General features: G+C 35.3%; 1 protein-coding gene across 1 annotated transcript in view; it reads left to right on the top strand.

The window, feature by feature from the left end:
- The first annotated feature begins 1,152 nt into the window (after nucleotides 1–1,152).
- Nucleotides 1,153–20,037, top strand: part of LOC113120435 (calcipressin-2-like) — a 61,915-nt gene continuing 43,030 nt past the window's right edge. The window contains exons 1-2 of the mRNA XM_026290241.1: nucleotides 1,153–1,342; nucleotides 4,938–5,155. Of these exons, the coding sequence (XP_026146026.1) occupies nucleotides 4,940–5,155 (216 nt within the window). The 5' untranslated portion in view covers nucleotides 1,153–1,342; nucleotides 4,938–4,939. The remainder of the gene's footprint in view (nucleotides 1,343–4,937; nucleotides 5,156–20,037) is intronic.

The raw sequence follows: 20,037 nt of genomic DNA, 5'->3' as shown, positions 1-20,037 counted from the left end.
TTTTGCTGCAGAAGTTTCACTTCTTTATACTTCAATTTTACTTGAACAACCATGCTGTGATTTTACCAAGCAGACATCATCTTTTGTTGGTCTTAGAACAAATTTCCTGTAAAACAAACATAGCCTAACCTTAAAATCCCTGTTGGATCCAGGAACATGGCCTACTTTCCAACACAGACTCCTCAAGCACAACATTCCAGAGATGTTTAGCAGAAGGCCAATGTTAAACATGGATACTAGACTCAAAAGTGGAGTGATGTAACAAAATAAAACATTAGTGTGATGCCCTTTAATTTGACATTCCTGTTCCTTCATATAATGTAATTTAACATTCATTGACACAAATAATAATACTCAGACACACACACAAACATTTTTGCATCTCAGAAATGATTTTTGCCCTGTGAATCCTTTATATTTTCAGAAACTTAAATTCTCAAATAATGAGGTTTATGTATGATGAAATGATATGTGATTTAAATATCTATAGCATTATGATCTATAGCTAGATCATAATGACATAATGAGGTGAACTGGTGATGCACCTTGTTTAAATAATATATATACATAAATGATTATGTGTATATATATATACATAATGATGGTCATATGTGTGATCTAATTTAATTAATTAGAACCTGACGAACTGTTGAGTAAGATATAAACAATGTCATTAAAATAAAATGTTTAGTTAGATTGTTGAATTAGAACAATTATCTCAAACTGTAGCCAAGTGACTAAATTATATATATATATCCTAACAAGTAATTGTTAACTATGATGTTATTTTATTGCACCAACTTTGCATAAATGGTTGCACAAAACCCCATTTCATAAAAATAAATATATAGCCTAAGCAAACAAACAAATATATAAACCTTATAAGTGAACATGACCCGGGGCTCTACAATTCACGCTTCAACCCCTCCGATGTTCAAACCAAAACTACGCCCTTGATGACAGACATCATTTCGAGAAATCTCTGCTTTGCCCTGCACCACATTTACTAAAAACAACCTGCTGAACGTGTCACAGCAGCACCGCAACATCCAACCGCTGGCGAAAGCGCTGACGTAACTTCGACGATTTGCATATTTGCTTTTAGGAGAGCGCTATTGGTCCACGAATCCCTCCCGCGCTCGGCGCGCTGCATTTCATTAGTGGGTTGAGAAAACATCATTTGAATGCCGGGAGGCGGTCATTGGTGAATCAAGCTGTCTGCAGTAACGTCAAGAGATTAGTGAATCGCAGCTGGAATGCGAGCTTGATTCACAAAGGCAAGAGAGGGAGTCAAAGCCACCGCGCAGAAGATACCCACACCGGACTGCCACATCCCGCACAGGTACCGAAAAACCGCGTCGACTTACTCCATTAGATCATCCTGCATCTGTACAGCAGGGCTTTGACAGGTGTTGCTGCTTTATTAATTCAGAGAGAGAGAAGGAAAGCGAGAGCGAGGGAGAGAGAGTCAAATAAATGCAGAAATTATTTCCTATTCTATTCTATATACTATTCTATATATAGTTGGTTATATATTATATATTAGTATTACATGTAATCTACATTGCTTAGATCCTGCATGTCACTTTTACACAAATGACTTTTACTCAAGAGTTTAAGGGGACGTAGAAGTTGGAAAGTCTGTATTGGTTGACAGATGGTGCTATAATAACCATCTGCACAAGAATAAAACCAGTAAGCAAGCCATTTGATGACGCTATTGAATTTGTAATAGTAACCTAGTTTCTGAAGTGCACTCCTTGACCTTGACAGCCGCTACCAGAAGTGTAGGCTAATGTTATTGACAGTTGCTAAAACAGGTTGATGTGGCATGTTTGCCATAATGGTTTATCATATTTTAGTCATCGGAATTAGAGAAATGGCGAATATAAACCTTTGTAGCAAAGAGAAGGAAAGTGAATGTCAGGTGATGACGACAGAGGGACCGCTCCTCCAGTGATGACTCAAAGGGGGATGCAGCAAACAGGTTGCAGTAGGCTGTGATTGACACTTACCCTTTTCATTTTGCCCTTTGTGCACTGAAATAATAAAATACAATGATATATTATGTAATACAGAATAATTTAGCTTTAAATAGCCTTTATTTGTACCCAGTGGCATTTAAAATATCTTGTTGTCTTTCTATATCTTTAAAATAGCTTGTAACAAATAAGGTCATGTACACTGCAATTTAAACTGTAAGAACATTTCCATTATAAATAATTGTCAAAAGCAGTAAATTTAATAACTACATGGTTTTTACCCCTCATGATCTATTTGGTACCTATTAGTCCTATTGGTATCTATTAGTCCCAGCAGGGACATTTTAATTTAAATAAAAGTTTAATAAAACAACATGTTCAAATTTGCCAAAGAATATGGTTCAAATGATTTTTAATGTCTAAAAAAGAATTTGATGGAAAATATATTATTTGACAGGAATAAAATAGCATAATAATTATATTATATTTTAAGGGGTTTGTGTATATCTGTGTGTATGTATATACACACACACACACAAATATATTTGTATACATACATGTATGAAATATACAGACATAAAAAATACCTATCTTAAAATAAATTAGGGTCAGAGTAAAGTCAATATCAACAGAATGTGAGGATTTTTTGTTTTGTTTTCCCAATTTTATAATAATAGTTATTATTATTATTAATAATAATAATAATAATAATATGGCTTAACAATATTTAAGAATGACTATTAACTGAATTTGTTTGTGTTTAATGTTACTGTTCTCACACTTTAGTTTGTATAGCTTACAAAGACAATGTGGTAAATGATATTGATTATTCTTTTAGTGAATTAGGATCCATATATTTCCCTTGTTTAGTGACCTTGTTCATGCCTGCAAGCAAACATGTCAATTGCCTCTATAGCTTTAGATAAACAGTGGGTCTATGCTTCTTGGCACGGAAACAGTTCCAAAATTAAAAACACTATAAATAAAGCTGAGCACCTATAACATGTCTGCGCTCATGTATAGTTTATGTACATCCTTATCTCCTATCAGGTCATTGTGATATTGTAAATGAAATGGACCCCTGTCTGGAAGTCTTCATTTTAATCAAATGCCTCACAATCTCTGCATTTCATTAGTCCTCATTCTATTTTTAGCTGCGTTTACACAGGGCAATACTGAACCAGACAGCTTCAGCCTCTATCTATAGCCTTGAGTGAAAGTGAGAGCATGCATGTGTGTTTGAGAGCGTGTATGTGTGACTGGTGATGGGCTATTGATCCCAAAATAGCTACGGGAGATTTAACAGTGCGTGTGACACTGGCGACAGTGCTGGCTTTGCCCGCGGACCAAGCTTGTCAGGGTGGATCACATGAAGAAAAGGCATGTGGAACAGCTCTATGGAAATGGGTGCAAGCTGTTCCCCACTTGCCATTGTTGTTTGTGTGGGCTGACAAGAGGCTGGCTCTGCTATAAGCCCATAACCTAATCTTTTGGCGGCGCATTAGTTACCGGGGCCAGGGGTAACATCTGCTCGGTAGGGTTTCTGGGATGTAACTGTTTCAGTTCTGTGTCGCATGTCGTGAGGATGAGCTTTCGCTGTGTACAGTGAAAATGCTCCAAACAGTTCTTGCTCCGACCTTGTACACATACACACACACACACACACACACACACACACACATCTAATAAGAGTATACTTACACTATTATATATTGACTGTATTTGTTTACTGCTGAAAATGACAATTTATTTATATAGCACAATTAATAACAACTTCCGTCGACCAATGTGCTTTCCATTAGGTCATTAAAAACAGTGGATAACATACAACAAAAAAACAGAAAATTTATAAAATCATACAAATATCTCATCAGCCAAACGCTTTTGAAAATAAAAAAGTCTTTCTGTTTTCATCTGTTGCTGCCTATAACTCCAAAGAAGATCTGGTGAATGATATCCATTATCCTTATAGTGAAGTGGAATTATTTTCAATGTATCTGGTTCCCATGCTGTCTGGGTGTATGACGTGAAAAGCCAAATTTGAAATGAAAATTCTGTCATTGATTACTCACCTTCATGAAGTTCCAAACAAGTAAACAAAATTAACATCTTTATTGTACAATTCAACAAGCCGGCATTGTGATGTAGAACCCAGATGCACTGCAACTTGTTTGCAAGAAGAGGAATGCTCTTTCATGCGTTGTGGTACTCTAGTGAACGTGTGTCAAAGACTGACACGGAAGAGAAGAAAATGTTAAATGAAGTCGTTATTTTTGTTTTCTTTGCGAAGTAACAAGGCCCTTACTACTTTTCCGCTGCTGTCTATGTAGAGTCAGAAAGCTCTCGGATTTCATAAAGAATAATTTGTGTTCTAAAAATTAAGGTCTACTGGGTTTGAAACAACATGAGGGTGAGTAATTAATAACAGAATTTGCTTTTTTGATGAACTATCCTTTTATATCTTTTTATCATATAAAGCAATTGTATCTCTTCACATGACTTGAACTAAAGCAGAGTTTAATGGTGTCTTTATAGCTTTTTCGGATAAGTTTTGGTTACCTGGATTTCAATGGAGCCAAAGAAAACTCTTAGGGTTCATTACAGATAACTTTAAAAGATTACCCAAAGTCTTATGTGTTTCGGTGAACTATCCCTTTAAATGCTGTTCAGGAACTGTTCACCCAAAAAATTTAATTTGGCTATTTTTCACCCCGTTGTTCGTATGATTATCAGTCAATAATGGCTTCCAGTATACTGGTCTGAAGATCTCTTGGGTTTTCATAAAACTTAAAATATAGTACGGAAAACGATATGGAAATAAAGATTTTTGCCATATTTAGAGCTTGACAAACAAATATGGTTATAATTTGAACTCCAAAAGTGTAGAATGTAGCCTGAAAGCAATTGCTGATATCAGAAAACATCTCCACTTTTGTTGTTGTGTACCACTTACAGCCATGAAGGGAGAGCATTTATTTGCCAACATGAGAAGCACTCCATTCCTCCAGCGGGTTTACCTCTTAGGAGGGGAAGAACTGGTAGTCCTGCAGTCCACCATGGGAGAGTCCTCACTGGGATACAGTTTCCAACAAATCACCGACTTCAATGATCTCCCTACATCCCTCTTTGCCTGCAACGTGGACCAGTCAGTATTTGAAGACCATGAGGGCAAGGTAAGGTTCATTTAAATTACTCACATATATGTCATATCTCAACGGCACTTCATTTAAAAAGCACTTTAAAAAAAAAGTTTATTGGAAGTTCACTAGTGGCACCACCAAATGGAGTGGCGAAATGATTATAAAACAATTATAAAACATTTCAACCACTCTTTCTGCCAGTCAGCTTACAAATTCACATTATTGGTTGAGTTCAAGAGTCAAAAAGCAAGAAAGGAAAGGAGAAGAACTATAAAATAAATATATTCCCCTTAAGAGTGTTTTTAATAATTTTTATCACAGCAAAAACATCATCACAGTAGGAACAAAAGCAGTTTGATTGGTAGGTACGCTAGAATGCTCCAGTGGAAAAGCAATTCTCTTGACCTGTCTGCATTACATGATTGTGAATTAGGCCTCTCCAACCCAATTATCCATGTAGGCCACTTCAGGTGTGAAATTCAGCCTGTGGGCTCTCGTCGACTCTGCTTTTCTTCATTTGCAAACACTCTAAGGAGTGAGTTTAGACCTAGAGGCAAGGGAGTATCTTTCACCTCCTCATGTAAAAGCCTGTTTGGAGTTTTGTCATTGGTTTTATTTCCATATGATGACCTATGGCAACATATTTAGTATTGACAACATGCAGGTGAAACCTCTGAAATATTGTATTTATTCCCATTGGTTCAGTTCAGCATCTTAATTTCTCAGAGAACCACAGGGCTGCATGACTGATAATATAATGTAATGAGAAGCTGTTAAAAAAAGTTATTACGAGTTGCTTTTGCCCCTTAATGATAAAACATGGGGAAAATGTGAATCAAATGTCATTATTTAATCGTTCCAAACCATTAAGATTTTCTTTTGTAAAGCAAATTGAAATGCTAGGTAGAATTCTAATGCTACACTTTCCATGCAATAGAAGTAAATGAGAATGGACCAAAAATATTACAATTTCCAAAGTAGTCTATACCGTTTGTGAGGTATATTTTGTTGTTGCCTTTCAAGGCTATTTTATGACTAACATGTTTTTTCCTTTTTTGGTGAACTCCTTTAAAGATTTATCATAAAGCATTTAGTTTTTAAAGTGGCAACATAACGTAGTGACAGATCATTTCTCCCATGTTATGATGTACATTCAATAAACAGATTGTTGAAAAGAAAAAATTGTTTTGGGACTTGGCTCTATTGATCAGTTATTGATCATAAAGTCGATTTAAAGGAAAGGGGCGGAGTTTATGCATACTAAATGATTGGCTGGCATACATCACCAGAGAGAAGTCGGTATTTTTAACAGAAGATCGAGTTGACATGACATTTTAAGGTCAAAACATATGCTTGAATGCATTGTAGAATAGAATGCATTTAGAAAATAGATACATCTGCATTTCATGCTGACGTTATGCCTATCTCCTGAATGTTCTATCATTAGGAACAGGAACGCATAATTTACTGCATATTTGACCTCCAGCTGAAAATTTTGCCCAGACCTTCTTCGACCAGTTCACCGATCATGTGATATGCTGAGCTCTGCCAGGACAGTTTGTCTGCCCCTCTGACCTGCGCTGGACTGCATCACACACACATAGAAAAATAAATCAGAACACACAGGCACATACACAGTTCCTACACTGATCCGTCCTGACAGCTACTCTCAGAAAGACTAGATCATCTGATAGAAGGGCTGTGTAAAAGGTGGTCCATGACTCGCTCCATTGAGTCACAGGCTCCAGAAGCGTTCCTCATGAAACAGAACAAGTGTTCAGTCTTTTACTCATGAACGACTCCACTAATGCGAACGAACAGCACACACACTGATTCTTGAAAAGTATCCTCTTGCTTCGAATGAACTTAAACCTGACTTGGCATGACTCATGTTGTTAATTTCCTTACGTAACAAGTAACAGTGTTGAAAGTTATTGTTTTAAAGGTGGATTTAGTGATCCATAATGAGGGACTTAGTTGTACCACACTGTTAGCTTGCTTTGGGGCAAGGTTGTGTGGCTTCAGTGCTTTTGCTAAAAGTTAGGTTAACACTATTTTTATAATACTTTTTTTTACAATGTACCAGTCCTGTTCCTAATTAAAAAAATGAATAAAGTATCAAAACAGTTAAACAAACTAAAACACTGCAGAATCATTTGCGTGTCACCCAGCAGTACACAATAATACAATTTCTGAATACATTAGTGTTTCATTACGAATTGGCTGAATTAATGATTCAATGACTCCCTTGTATCGTTCCTGAATGAATTAAAGGAGACATATTATGCCCCTTTTTACAACATGTAAAATAAGTATCTGGTGTTCCCAGAATGTCTCTGTGAAGTTTTAGCATAAAATACCCCACAGATAATTTAATTAAATAATTTTGAATGGAAGCAGAAACACACTGTTTTTCGGGTCTGTCTCTTTAAATGCAAATGAGGTACTGCTCCCCGCCCCCTTTTCCAGATTAGAGCTGCACTATTACAGCTGCTACCTGCTAAACACATCTGTTTTGGTTCTGTTCATCATGTTGAAATCATGAGTTTTAAACCATATTAGTTTAAACTTCTGATATACGTTGAGTGCACACATCAGAAGCACACAGACAGAAAGTGGCTGTCACAGCATGTGAGTACTAAACTAAGTTCTTATTCACACACAAGTTTATGTTAAAAACACTCAAGTCACAAAAACAGTCGGTTATGTCTGTGAAGGTAAACAGCTGGGAAATAAATTGCATGTTTATTTTAGATCTGTGTGGCAGCAGCAATATACAGTAAATAATCAATAAATCCACTGCTGTCTTGTCTCCTCTGCTGGGACTCTAAACAGTGTTCTGTGCCGGTCTGTGCACCCAAAGGCAAAACAGTTAGCATGTTTTGCTCAAACTTTTGCCATGGCATTAGAGCTGGTACAACCTTGTCGCTAGCGAAATCAAAATGACAGAGCCATGGTGGAAGCTTACAGATTAAGGGTCGGTAATATTTAATGAGATCCCTTTGCAACATCACTAGGGGAAAGAAATCGGACTCGCTTGTTTTTTCAGATGCTTGCAGAAAAAGGCTTATGTACATATTATGTATATTTTCTGCACCACCATAATTTATCTTTATATATATATATATATATATATATATATATATATATATATATATATATATATATTTTTTTTTTTTTTTTTTTTTTTTACTATTCTAGCATTTATTAATAAAATTGGCCAAATAGTATCATGGCAGTCCATGACGATTTTGCTGCAAGTCATACGATGTAGTATTTTTGAGTTTGAGCAAAGCTGTCATCAGCAATTTAGCCAAATAGCAGAAATTCAAAGAATAATAGATTGCTTCGTAAACATCAACTGAAAGCTGAATCCCAGTGTCTATTACAGAACAAAACCCTATCATAAAAGAGGGAACATATGCTTAATTAGGCAGCTAATTACGCTGATAATACTGCTCTAAATGTTTGACTATTTCCCTTACAAATACCATGAAATATTAACCGATTAACAGAGCATGATTGCATCTCCTGTACTGTCCAACTTGCATTAATGGCTTTTTGCTGAACTGTTTACTCTTGATAAAGATCTTCTCTCCTTCCTCTTGAATTGATTACAGAGCACATGGTCGTGGGATGGAGAAGCTGTCTGATGGTTACTCAACTGATTGCTGTTTAATAAATCTGTCTCCTATTGAAAACCACTAAAGCTGGAAATGCTAAAGTATAGTCAGTCGCTATAACCTAAATGGCACTTTAATTTGATTTATATATTGTTTATACTTACAAAGTGGAAAACCGGACTATAAGTATTTAAAATTTAAAAAAATTTAAAAAAGATTTAAAAAAAGCAATGATTCCATATGAACAACTAGTTAAATAAACTCTCCCAAGCATACTTCAGTTTATACAAAAGTACACATCACATTAACAGTTCCCGGTTCATTTAGAATCAGATACAACCAATAAATGAGTTGTGTTTCATTTAGGAAGTCATTTGAACTCTAAACGATTCACTTACTGATATATAAATGGCAAACTAGGAATCAGATAGAGGTTGGAAAATTATGTAAAACTAAGCTCCTGAAACCACAAGAGCTTGATAAAAAAAAAGCACGGATGGTATTATAGTTAATGCCATAATGTCATCTGCATAATCTTAGCAGGAATTATTATATTTCTAACCTTATATTTCACTCATGTGTAGGAGATGATTGCGTTTTAAACATTCTCCCCCCTAGCTGGCTGTTGGCCATAGCCCCCTGTGACCCTGCAATCCCTTCAGTGCAAAGTATTCAGCATCCCTGATTGGATTTTGCAAACATCCGGAGAGCAATGGAATGCTCCAGATTCATGAAGCTTAATGACAGATGACAGCGAGACAGAATAGACTGTTGCTATTCTTGTTTCTCCCGCACTCCCCTCTCCCCTGGACGCGGACCGCTGTCGACTGCCCTCACTTTGCTGATTGATCAAGGGAGGTCAAATTGTTTCAAAGGAACATCGGCACCGTGCCGTCGTCTTCAGGCGGGTTTCACAGCGCTGTCAAAATACTTGATTGTGTTTGGCACCTCTGGAAGAGGCGCTGCTTGTGCATCTGAGCCACCGAATCAATTTAGGAGTCTGTGATTATATTAACCCCATGAAAGGCCCAGGTGATGCATGGGGTCTATTTAAAGACATACTGTATGGCATTATTAGCTCCCTAACAATAGGAAAGCAATCCTACAGATTTTACAAAATTAGACAGTCTGGAGCCCACGAAGAGAGCTGATGCAATGTGAATTATGTGGCACATCTCTAATGTCAAGGCTAAAACCAACTCCTTCCTTTCTAATTATTTTGTTTTGACAGCCAAATTTTCAAGCTTTAAGCTATTTCCTTGTCAAGTTAAAGAGACAGTTCACCCAAAAATGAAAATTCTGTCATCATATACTCAACCTCCTCCCATCGCTAACCTGTATGACTTCTCTTCTGCAGAATATAAAAGACGATATTTTGAAGATTGTTGATAATCAAAAATGTTCAGTTCTTATCGACTTTGTACAACAGAACCAAAACTGTTGGTTTTTGGGTGAACAACTACCAAACAGACTCAGTAACCATTGATTTCCATTGTTAAATGGAACTTAATGGGTAACAAAACTAATTTTTACAATATATTCTTTTATCACTTTGTCATGACATGAGGGCGAATACATTATGAAAATGTTCATTTTGGGTGAATTATTATTTTTTTTTTAAATGGAAGTCAATCGGAACCAAAACATTTTGGTTACCAACATTCATACACATACCAAATACCTTCTTTTGTATTTTTGTCATGACAAGGATAAGTAAACAAGTTTTTTGGTGAAATATCCCTTTAACTGTCCCTTTTATTTTATTGGCATTTCCTTTTCATTGTGTACTACATACAAGGAGCTGTTGTATGATTTTTCATATTGCTATTGCAGTGGCATTTACTGACAGAATTACCCACGTCAGCCGGCGGTACGTCATGACTATCCATCATAGACTTCTCTGCGTCTCTCCCTTGAGCTCACCCTGCATCAATAGAATTGATCTCCACTTTGGAAATGTCACATACGCAAACCTAGACATGATTCACATAGTGTCTTACTTATGAGCTGCCACTTGAGTTTTTAGCATGGCAAACATGGAGATATGTTCCCTGCGATAGGGGAGTGATGTTCAGCTTGCAAAGAGACAAAGTGAGATTTTATTCTTAAGATATGGTGTTTGCAGTGCGTGCAGTGTTCGAATTACAAAAGGTGTGTGATAAAGGTTTGAGTCACAGCCTTTGCAGTTACAACTAAAACCACATTTGATATGAGTTTAATTTATTATTATTTGTAAAAAAAGAAAAAAAAATCTAATATAAAAAATCTGCATTAATAATTGCAATTAAAACTCACTGTGCTCTCCACTCTGTATATAGTTGACAACTCATCATATCCTTATGGCTAAAAATAAATCTTGGGCCTGAATTGAAATGCATTTATGTATTTATTTAAATTAAATTAATTAAATTAAAAGGGTAGTTCCCTCATTCTTTCATTATTTACTCAAATTACTTAAATCTGTTAATCGTATAAATTGATTGTATCTCTTCATAAGACTTGGATATGTTTTGCACTTTCCAGTTGTGGACATGGAGGGACATAAATCTTTCAGCTTTCATAAAAATATCTAAATTTGTGTTTTTGAAGGTTAATCAAAGTGAGAGTGAAATGAGAGTGAAACAACATGAGGGTGAGTAAATGATGAGAGTTTTCATTTTTGGGTGAACTTTCCCTTGTTAATTTATTTATTACAATTATTACTAATCATTATAATTTCAATCAATCAATATTTATTTATAAAGCACATTTATAAACAAGTGAAATAAAAAGAATCAAACAGCAAATGGAAAACATATAATTAATAACATTATTATAAAAATTAATGATGTCAAATAAATATTAAAACCAGCAGTACAAACTTCAGCTACAATAAACTCACCATAAAAACTATCCCTAATCTTGACTCTGAATGTTTATTTAAAATTAACTGATACAATTTTTATACAATGCTTTCAATTAAATTTTTTAAACAAAAAAAAAAGAAAAATTATAAAATTGTATTATTATAAAATGTATTCAACTAGAATGTTTTAAACACCAAATGGTATTTCAAATGATTGTCAAAATGGTGTTCTGTTTGTTACCTTAATTCAAATTCAGGAATTCAATTGGACTTTGAGTTCTGGATAGCGAATGATCCAGCTTAGGGTAGGCAGCATCACAACATCCTACTGGTGATCAGAGACATTACACTAAAACAAAAAAACAGAGCTAAAATGTACACTATCACCTGTGGAATATGCACAAAAAATAAGTCCTCACTATACAGTTTCCTGTATGATGTCACTACGGACCCTTGACAAAAGACAGAGGAATCTAGAAGAGTTTAGAGGAGCTCTGGTTTCATTGGGGTTATGTAATCTAGCTCGCCGGTCATGAGTTCTGCTTTATATGGTCATATCAGTTTTGAGTGGAGTTGCAAGTATGGCCTTTTGTTCTGCATGAATTCATTTCCTCAGGTCGAAGCACTATAGCTGTTTCAGTGTGTGTGTGCTTGACTACCAACCCAACCTCCTGCTTGCAAGGCTAAAGTTCACAGAACAGTTGAAACTGTAGCCCAGTAATGTAACACTGCAGAAATATCAGACGTCTGCCCTCTTGAATGACGTTTATAAAGTGCAGGGACACAGAAAAAAATCCAAACAGACTAATGCTATCCTCAAGTGAGCCATTAACATTTCAGTGTCACCCTTTCATTGTGCTGGCTAGCGCTGATACGTGATGCTATGGCTCTTGTTTTGCAGACTGTCAAGGTTAAATACTTGAATGGGGATCTATTAGCAATTAATGTCGCTCACCCTTGTGGAACTGTGCGTGACGTGTGCATGACATCTCCACTGTACCTGTTCCCACTGCTGCACTCAATGTTTTTACCACAGGGTTTAAAACCTCCCACTCACTATGCAGGCTTATGTCACCGCATTCTCCTGATCAGCCCCATTACATAATGATCATACCTCATCTCTAAGAATTTCTTAGTGTCAACACATTAATGACACACTAGTGACAGTTCATGACAATACTATGACTTTGGAATACGTAAACTTTTTAGTACTATATTTTTCGGACTATAAGTCGCACCTGAGTATAAGTCGCATCAGTCCAAAAATACGTCATGATGAGGAAAAAAACATATAAGTCGCACTGGACTATAAGTCGCATTTATTTAGAACCAAGAACCAAGAGAAAACATTACCGTCTCCAGCCGCGAGAGGGCGCTCTATGTCTTCAGTGTAGACTACAGGAGCACTGAGCAGCATAGAGCGCCCTCTCGCGGCTGGAGACGGTAATGTTTTCTCTTGGTTCATTTCTCTTGGTTCATTTCTCTCGGTTCATGCCAAATTAATTTTGATAAATAAGTCGCACCTGACTATAAGTCGCAGGACCAGCCAAACTATGAAAAAAAAGTGTGACTTATAGTCCGGAAAATACGGTATTTTAAACAATATTTGTGTGTGATAGACTGTAAATTTGTTATGCAATGTTGTTTAAAAGGTTGGGGTTGGGAAGTTTTTTGATGTTTAAAAAAATAAATATTTTATGCTTACCAAAGCTGCATTTATTTGAATTTATATATATATATATATATATATATATATATATATATATATATATATATATATATATATATATATTTTTTTTTTATTTTAAAAAACTGAATGCATTTTAGTTGAATAAAATATTAATTTATAAAAAAAAAAAAAAAACTGTCCTACATTTTTTTACAAATTGTATTTGTAGGAGTACACATTTAGTAAAAAAAAAAATGAAATAGTAACAAATGTTCATTGTACTGCATGCTGAATAAATAGTATGATTATGGTGGTAAACTGTTCTGAACATAGCCAGTGTCACAGCTATTTGTTTTCATCTGCTATTTAATTGTGGTCCGTTTCATATATGTGTATTGTATTTTTTACAGCATGTGTTACATGCCACAGCTGCCTACCATTGAACCTTTGTAAGCAGGGGCAATGACGTCACACTCTGTTCAAGACCGCAAATCAAACCCTGTTGGAAAGATAGCCAAAAAGCTCTGGGCTCTGATTTATTGTAATCAAAGGTTAGAGAGTGTCTATTAGGATGCAGCTGCTACATGGATTAGCAACACAATGAATATAAAAGTGATCTAATAGACTAAAGAACATTGGTGCCATCTCAGTCTCATCCTTAGAGATCAGTAACTAATATTTAAATACTGTACAGGACATGCAACATCCATGCTTTAAAACATATCATGGACCATTTTGCAATGTAGTGTATTATTGTACTGTATGTAGAAACATTCTGATGTAAAACAAAAGCCATTTATGAAAACTCACCTTGAAAAAAAACCCTGCAGTTTTCCATCATAATATAAGTTAGATTTTTTAACATTTAAAGATGTAAGAAATTAGGATATAAATAGATATTAGTGTTTTATATTATTATTATTATTACTTATTATAATTAGTATTATAATTTTACAGTTAAAATATCAAACAAATTATTATTAATATTTTTATAAATAATTATATATATATTATATATATATATATATATATATATATATATAAAATATTTTTATTTTACAGTGAAATAGTACAATAACAATACTTTAGGATTAATAAGTATTATTATAATTTTAAAGCCTTACTGATATATTTAGGGCCTTATAATACACCCGGTGCAATGCGATGCAAGGTGCAGCGCAAGTGTGTTTGCTAGTTTCAGTCCGGCGCTGTTTGTATTTTCCCGTCCAGCGTCACTTTGTTTAATTAGCAAATACATTTGCACCCATTTTTGCGCCCATGGGCGTGCTGGTCTAAAAAAGAGGTGTGTACAGGCGTATTGCTGGCGCATTGCTATTTTAAGGAGCTGAAAATAGACTGTGCCATAGACCAACTCAAACCTGGTTTAAAGTCTGGCGCAATGTTTTTTCTTTGTTATTTAAAGAGCGTGTTAAGTATAGGCGGGTCCCCAACATGTGTACACGCTGCTTATTAAACACAGGGATGCACAGCTGCACACATACATGCCAAATATAAAAAATTAAAGGATTGCAACACATAATAATTTTTTGTAGGCTAATTAAATATATATATATATATATATATATTTATAAATGGCTACATGTCATAATGGATAGTCATGCATGTATCAGAATTAGGCTATCTATTTGCTGGGACACAAGCAGCTCCGTTTCATCTCGGACAAAAAAAAAAAAAATTGATTTCACCCCAAACTGTGACCTAGTAAATAATATGCCATCACAAGTATCAAAAATTATTTCTGCAACATGGCCTGCTCCATTTCAATATGCAGAGGACATGCAGCCAACAGTCTATGGTTGTTTGCATTCAATAAAGGTAAAGCAGAAAAGTGAACAGCCTGTTTAATACTAAAAGGTCATGTCTATTTACTTTGCACTAATTATATTATATAGCCTAATTTAAATCAGTAGTTTCGTCTTAGTTTTAGTTTTAGTTACAGTATACAATAACCTTGCAAGTAACCTTGACAAAATTTTAAGTGAACCAAGAGCCCCATTAAAAAATGTGAAAAAACTATTGCTTGGATGTTTCCTCATCGTTGTGAAGTGTTAAAGTGTATTACTGTGAGACGCTATAGAGGGAAGATCTGAGGACATTTTTTGCAAGCTATAATGCTGGTAAAATATTAATATCCTCCTAAAGTATGCACGGTGAGTCAGGGTGAGGTTTTACTGCACCGAGCGCTTGAAATAGCTCACTCAATCCACATTACTCACAGCAAGGCTCTTTTTAAGAATCCTGCGCAGAGATTAGTGCCATTGTGACTTCCAACCCTGACGATTTTCACACACATTATCAAAGTGTGTGCTGTGAATAATGACTGTAGAACTGGGACAGGACCCATTCGTTCCAAGAATTCTCTTTTAAGATATAGGCTATATTTATACGCAGTTAATGTTAACAGATATATTTTTAGCAAATTAATGGCACATATAGTTGCATACCAAAGGACTTGCTGTTCTTGGCTATACTGTCTTAAGGGTGAAATGATTTTTGATAGTTAAAAACAGTTCAACCCTAAGTTCAAATTCTGTCATTATTTACTCACCCTCATGTTATTTCAGAATTCTTGGCTTCCTCAAAGTCTTCAGAAGAAAGAGATTTAAAAGAAATTTAAATGAGGGTGAATAAATAATGAGAGAATTTTGGGTGTAGGATAAAATACAGTAGTAGCAAAGCATCCATGTGGTCTGATCACTGAGCTATTACTCTGTAAGCAGGGACTGATCTAAAAGCAGTCCACCCTGTCACATGACCATTTACAAAAAAGGGGTTTTACTCCAGTTTGTAAAATTGATTCCAAGAAATACCACAGTAATGCTTTTTATCATATTAGTGTTTTTTTAATGAGATATAACAGGCACAGATTTAACAATGCTGTAATGTTAATTTGAGTCATGTTACTTAAACATAATAAGTTTGGTCTTATAAATGATTGTGTTTGTGTGTGTACATTAATACACATATATTATTTATATACAGTACAGACCAAAAGTTTGGACACACCTTCTCATTCAAGAGTTTTCTTTATTTTCATGACTATGAAAATTGTAGAGTCACACTGAAGGCATCAAGGGCTATTTGACCAAGAAGGAGAGTGATGGGGTGCTGCGCCAGATGACCTGGCCTCCACAGTCACCGGACCTGAACCCAATCCAGATGGTTTAGGGGTGAGCTGGACCGCAGACAGAAGGCAAAAGGGCCAACAAGTGCTAAGCATCTCTCGGGGAACTCCTTCAAGACTGTTGGAAGACCATTTCAGGTGACTACCTCTTGAAGCTCATCAAGAGAATGCCAAGAGTGTGCAAAGCAGGAATCGAAGCAAAATGTGGCTACTTTGAAGAAACTAGAATATGACATATTTTCAATTGTTTTACACTTTTTTTGTTATGTATATAATTCCATATATAATTCCACATGTGTTAATTCATAGTGTTGATGCCTTCAGTGTGAATCTACAATTTTCATAGTCATGAAAATAAAGAAAACTCTTTGAATGAGAAGGTGTGTCCATACTTTTGGTCTGTACTGTGTATCTGTTAAACAATTAATAGCATACAAAATAAAAGTTTCATGTTATTGTAACACTACAGATTTCTCTTTAGATTTTTTGCATTTTGATTTTTATATTTTAAAATGAACTAAAAATGTATACCACCTTCACACTTTAATAGTTCATTCAGTAGCAATTCACAAATAATGTGTTTATTTTTTGTGCAGGTCACATCATTCACCAGTTGGTGGCAAAAAAGTATTTTTTTTATTCCGAATCATTCAGAAACAAAGTTTGATTTGGTAATAGCGTTACTACTTTTATGAGTGACTCATTTAGTCAATTGATTAAAAACACTGATTCATACAGGAATCATAAAGTCAGCTCATATTAGAGATTCAATAATTAACACCAACTAAACTGTGTTTTGTAATTAAGTTTTGGCTATTAGAATGTCAGTATTGTGTCTTAAACATAAGTTAATTTATATTCCCTTCTTGTTTACTGAACTGATAAAAGCAACATCACACTGTGATATTGATGCCTCAATATATAATATCAAAACCCAAGTTCCTTTGGCTGTTTGGAGCACCTTTTATTAATATTTGAATAAAATCCAGAGCTCATGCCATTCTTTTGGGAACTGTATATTTCCCAGAGTTCCTATTGATCAACTGTTGTTTACACAACTGTCTCGGTGAGCCAGAGGTGAAAATGAATTTGTTTTTCTTTTGTCTGGGACCTGTGCCACATTGTTCATGCCATTTTTCTAAATAATATTTAGATTTCTATAAAGACTTTTGTAATGTAAGCTCTTAGTCAGGAATAAGAATAAACAAACGACGCAAGTTTGTTTTTTAATCAGCGGTTTTCTCATTCATCCAGCCTTGCGTTAGCTCAGCATTTCCAATCTGACACTTAATTACACATCGCTTAATGACTTATTTGCTTTAATCGCGTTTCTCTGTTGCTTTTGTCATTGCATAATGAGAAAAAAGGCCACTTTGAGGAATGTAATATTAGGTGTAGCCTAATCTGGCCTTGTTGAAGTAGCTGACATTTTCTTTATTCACCTGTCAGAGAGATGTGGAATTTATTTATCTGCTGCTCTCAGCAGACTATCAGATCAATGAAGAGTAAAACAGTGTGGAAATGTCATCAAACAAAGCCTATTAATGCGAGCAGATTAGAAGCTTGTCTTTAGTTAAGACATGGTGTTTAGTGTTTGCAGGAAAGAGATTAAATGAAATCTAACCCGTTTCTTTGCCCAATGATAAATTAATCAATTTAAGAAATAATATTTTAATTCCGCTGATGTATCTGCGCAATTAATTGTTTGTGAAGATATTTATAATAAACAGTTAAATTTTTCCCTTTTTAGTGTCAGATCGGTGGGTTTATCTCCAGCAGTTGTTTATGTTCAGCTGTTATCTGTGTTGTAGTGTTGCTGCTGCTGGACACTATTGTCTAGTTGGCTTGTCAGATCTCTGGATCTCAGCTTTGCTGTTGTCAGTTGCTTTAAGTCTTTAAATGCCCAGGGAGGATCGCTACTGAACAAGACTGTATCATTTCCATCAAATATTCTAGCAAATCACCAGTGAATTTTTGCTAACGTGTCATTCTTATTCCACCTTGTAAATTTGATGCAAATAGCCAGCTAAAGCCTCAGTGAGATATTTTTCTAGTGCCAAGGGCAAATGTGAATATCATTATTCAGCTTCCAGGGCCAGGATACAGCATTGCAGCAACCTTTTCTTTTTTCCTTTGAAAACACCTTTGCAACCGCAAAGTAATACCCTGACAGCCACCCAAAATGCCCTATAAACCACCTTGCAACGCCTTAGGAACCATCAGCACCTTGCCAATGGTAATAAAGCAGAAATAATATAAAATGTTACGTATAAAATTTAATGGAAATTAGAAATATTGGTAACTAAATGAAATATGTATGTTTAAGTGTGCTGAAGTAGAAAAACTACTCTAACTAAAACTGAAATCATAGAAGCTGCATAGCATGTTATTAACCAATACACCACAGTTTTAAACCAACATTAAACCTTTGCACTTCTTCAATAGTTGCCTGGTCATACACAGATTATTTTTTGCTTTTGCTCATAGGATGTATTATCTGTTGATAATGTATTTCTGTGGCCAGTCGGCGGTGCAGATTGCCATGTGGTAGAAGTTGGGAGATTCCTGGATAAAATCTCTCAGGGAAAGAGAAAAGCTTAAGGCTCTCAGAGAAAGAGAAAGCTTAAGGCTTGAAATGTGAAACAAAACTCTTAAATGCCCTGTTGCAGTATGATGTTTGGCTTATATGACAGTTGTTCTGCATTGTAAATAAGGTGTTTGAACTGAAATTGATATTTATGTTGTTTACCAGCAGTAACTGTGTATGCATATATGTATGTGAGAGATAAGGACAGGTCAGGGAGAGTAGTTATCTGAAAGTGAATGTGTGTGTGTGTGTGTGTGTTGGCAGGGGAAAATGTGGGCTGGTTTTTTCCTGCCTTGTTGCTTTGGAGTGGAAAGTTGATGGAAATATCCAGAGTGTGTCCCGGTTGCCCAGGGCTGCTGTGTGTGCCATAATCACCTCTACTCAGGAGGTGTGTGTGTGTGTGTGTGTGTGCCAGGGGAAGTCAGTGGTCACACCTGCCTCAGGGAGCTCTCCGAGGTCCTGAACGTCTGCTTGTTTGACACACACACACACACACACACACACATTTACTGAAGACATACCATATACTGTTGTTTACATATAAAGATAACAAAAAATACTATTGAGTAACTTATAAATTATTTAAATTTGACTTATATTATATATTATATATTTATTTTATCTATTTTATATACTGTACATCATTTAGTTTTTTAAATCTGAAGCAGAAACAACAGAAACTTGAAATAGGAAATGTTAACTTAAATACAATAATGTAAAAAAGATACAGGAGTATGTAATATATGGAAGTAACAGTGGAATATGTAGCATTTTAGCCCACAAGAACACAGTATTGCTGTTATCTTGGCCTTAAATTCATAATAAAAGGTCATCATATTTAAACTTTGACTCTTACTGACAGACACTTCAGTATCTGGCTTGTGTTTTCTTTATAAATGAGAAGCAGTTTTGAGGTTTGAATAGGGCACTATTCAAGATGTGACAGCTCTTTTTAAAGTTCATGGATATTCACTGAAAAAATGCTTAGCAATTTTATTCTTCTGTTGTCATCTCTTGTGAATATAATTACTAGTCTTTTGTGGTTT

The sequence above is a fragment of the Carassius auratus genome, chromosome 20 (assembly GCF_003368295.1).
Source record: "Carassius auratus strain Wakin chromosome 20, ASM336829v1, whole genome shotgun sequence".
Classification (NCBI taxonomy): domain Eukaryota; kingdom Metazoa; phylum Chordata; class Actinopteri; order Cypriniformes; family Cyprinidae; genus Carassius; species Carassius auratus.
This window is presented reverse-complemented; position numbering and strand designations above follow the sequence as displayed.